Consider the following 2836-nt stretch of genomic DNA (forward strand, 5'->3'; position numbering starts at 1 on the left):
TCACTTCCCAAAAATCAGAATCATTCTTTCCTTTTCTACAATTCCTTTTTCTAATATCTACTTGTTGCTCAGGTTCATCAAAGTTGTCTTGCTGAACAGTTATTATAAACGGTTGATTCTTTTCTACACGAATGGATCGAATTTTCAGCCAGTTTATTTTATCACCTTTATTAGAAGTTTTTCTATTTACAATATTCTTTTCAATATTTTGTACTCCAAAAAAATTTTCAGAATTCATTTTGGTTACAATAAATGGCTTCTTTTTCCGGCATTCTTTCATAACATTAACGTAATCCTCTGGCAATTATAGTCGCTGTTGCCGTTTTAACGCACATTCTATTTCACCGAAGTCTGAATCATTCGGAAGAAAACTATGTCCGGAGTGTAAAAACTTTAAAGTAATATCATCCAAACTAGGAGATTTACTTAAAATATATTTCAGCATCAGAGTGAGCTTTATATTTCTATTCTGACCTCCACATGAGTCACTCCATAGTATAAGATGATTAACATTGTTGTTTAAGTTTTCAATATGCTTCAAAAGGCAAGATCCGACCTCTTGCGCTCCTCTTCCGGCGACCCCTTCTGTCCAGACATAGCAATATCCTTTGTCATCTTTTCCGCTGTGTACGCCCAAGTTGTACACCCAAAGTTGTCGTTTATAGAAAACAATGCTGGTTGGGATTCGGGGTAACGGCAACGTTTTTTAGAGGTCGAATGTTAGGCACTCATACTCATCATTTTCCTTTGCCAATTTAAAATCCTGCCGTCTTAATTTTTGAGCCCCTTCTGCGTTTTCTAAATGGTTCTCATGTTGCTTTTTTATTTCTTGTTGTTTATTAAGATTTGCTTCATTTGTAGCTTTCATGTTTAAAGTGTCGCAAGTGTTACACGTATCCTTCTTTAGACTTTTAAATTTCAAGTTGAAACGCTCGTAGAAAATTTTTTTGTAGGAACTAAAGCTCACAGGATTTTCCGTTTCCAAACGGTACATCTCAAACATCTTTTGTATTGTTACATCTGGTGGTAGGAATTGCGCCGTTGTCGCTTCTCGACGATAGTGTGAAGTATACTTTGGAATACGATTAATCTGATCCACTACTTTTTGAACTTTATCGTCCGCCAATTTGTTATAGCCCCCTTGTTTTTGTCCCCTTTGATCTGTAATAGGAATAACGCCCCTAAATTTTTTAAGAGCTGTGTGCACCCTGAAAGATGTTATGCCCAGAGTTTTGAGGTAGATGCTTTTACAAACAATTTGGCCGTGTATATTATATCGTCGAGAAAATTGTCGCTTATCAGGATCCCTTCCATACAATCTCTTCTTAGGAAACTGTTGTACACCAGCAGCAATAAAAGTGACTTGGCTATCATATGACTTCAAAGACCAAAACCGTTCAAACTCTATCTTTCGGATTTCTAAGGAAACATTGTCGTGGCATTTCATTGTGCATTTACAGTCAAAATCAATAAAAGTCTTTGCTTGAATTTTCTTCCCTTTATAGTTAAAGTAATCCCGGTTGCTGTTTCGATTTTCCTTGTTTCCGCTTCTACTAACATTTGCATGTTTTCTTTTTCTGCCTTTCCGTGGTCTTATACGTTCCTTATCTAGGTTTCCTTCTTGAACATCAGCATCAGCAACAACGTGCGATACTTTTGTGTGCATTGCTGTATCCGATTCCGAACAATCGCTCTCGGTCGCGTAATTTGGATCACGGACAGAATCATCGTCATCTTCGGATGGATAGGTACCGGCATTTTCATAGTGTTTGTCTTTATAGCTACTGGTACTAGGATGAATTTCGTAGTCTTTGTCTTGTTCCACAAGTTCGGTTTGGTCAGTGCTAATAATGTTGTTATCGGTCTTGTTACAATTTTCTATAAATTAATATATGAATAGCACGTGGCACACTAAAAAGCCCACTTACCTGGATACGTGAGGTCCTCTTCTGATTTATTCACTTCATAGGCGTTTGACTTATTTGAACTAGGAAGGATCACGTCTTCCACGAGATTTTCTGATTCTACATTGAACGAAATGTTCTTTTCACTTTCTATCTTACTATCTCCTATAACAACACGAAATCGAAAATGCAGTAGCTATTGAGTACACCAGAAAATGCATCTTACCGGAAAGTTGGTTTTTATTCTTAAGTAAAGTAATTATTTTTAATGTCCGATTGTTAAACATGATTAACTTAACTATGCTGCACCAAGGAAACTGAAAATCAACTACACTAACTTAACTAACTAACACAATAACAGAATTCCGACGGGGTCTGATTTTAAAACTCGCAAAATCAGATAGGTTATGTACAAGAACTGATTTTTGCAGAAAGCTACCAAACCACTTGGTTGCGCAGTTTGAATAATTTTCATCGACCAAGTGGGTTAGTATGATTCTGCGTAATCATAGGGTCTTCATTTCAATAAAATGGTTTGGTAGTAGAGTCACTAGCGCATGGCTATTGCAGTATACTGCTTGGCTGGTTTCTGCAAATTAAAGAATCTTTTATAGCAAGTTCGAGTTTCCATTAAGCCCGTTTTCAGACATATTGTGGGTTGGTAGGTTTCTGCATAACTACGTCCAATTTAGGTATGCCAACGAATCTCAACCAACTAAAGCAGCGGAAGGAAACTAAATAAGATTTCCATCTAAAACAAATTAATTAGGGATAATTGAATGCTTTGTGATTTGTTAGGTGCGCCTTTTGCCAAATTCAGCTAAAATTAACTGACAGTAACTTCCATTGAGATGAATGTAAAAGCAATTGTTTGTGTTTCCATATAAATTAACTATAAGTTAAATTTATCAGCAATGGGCAAAAGACGGTGT

At 36.4% G+C, this 2836-nt stretch overlaps 1 protein-coding gene across 1 annotated transcript; it reads right to left on the bottom strand.

Annotated features, from left to right (window-relative positions):
• Positions 1-348: 348 nt before the first annotated feature.
• LOC116159011 lies at positions 349-2557 on the bottom strand. The gene is made up of 2 exons (XM_031471898.1): positions 1929-2557; positions 349-1878 (listed from the first exon to the last, which is right to left on the bottom strand). The coding sequence occupies exon 2, from the start codon at positions 1664-1666 to the stop codon at positions 707-709; it is 960 nt and encodes a 319-aa protein (XP_031327758.1). The 5' UTR covers positions 1667-1878; positions 1929-2557; the 3' UTR covers positions 349-706.
• Between the last annotated feature and the right edge of the window lie 279 nt (positions 2558-2836).

The sequence above is a fragment of the Photinus pyralis genome, unplaced genomic scaffold, assembly GCF_008802855.1.
Source record: "Photinus pyralis isolate 1611_PpyrPB1 unplaced genomic scaffold, Ppyr1.3 Ppyr1.4_LG1, whole genome shotgun sequence".
NCBI classification, from domain to species: domain Eukaryota; kingdom Metazoa; phylum Arthropoda; class Insecta; order Coleoptera; family Lampyridae; genus Photinus; species Photinus pyralis.

What these genes read in the sequence shown, in the direction of transcription:
- LOC116159011 (XM_031471898.1), bottom strand. Translation starts at nt 1,666, where the DNA reads ATGCACACAAAAGTATCGCACGTTGTTGCTGATGCTGATGTTCAAGAA.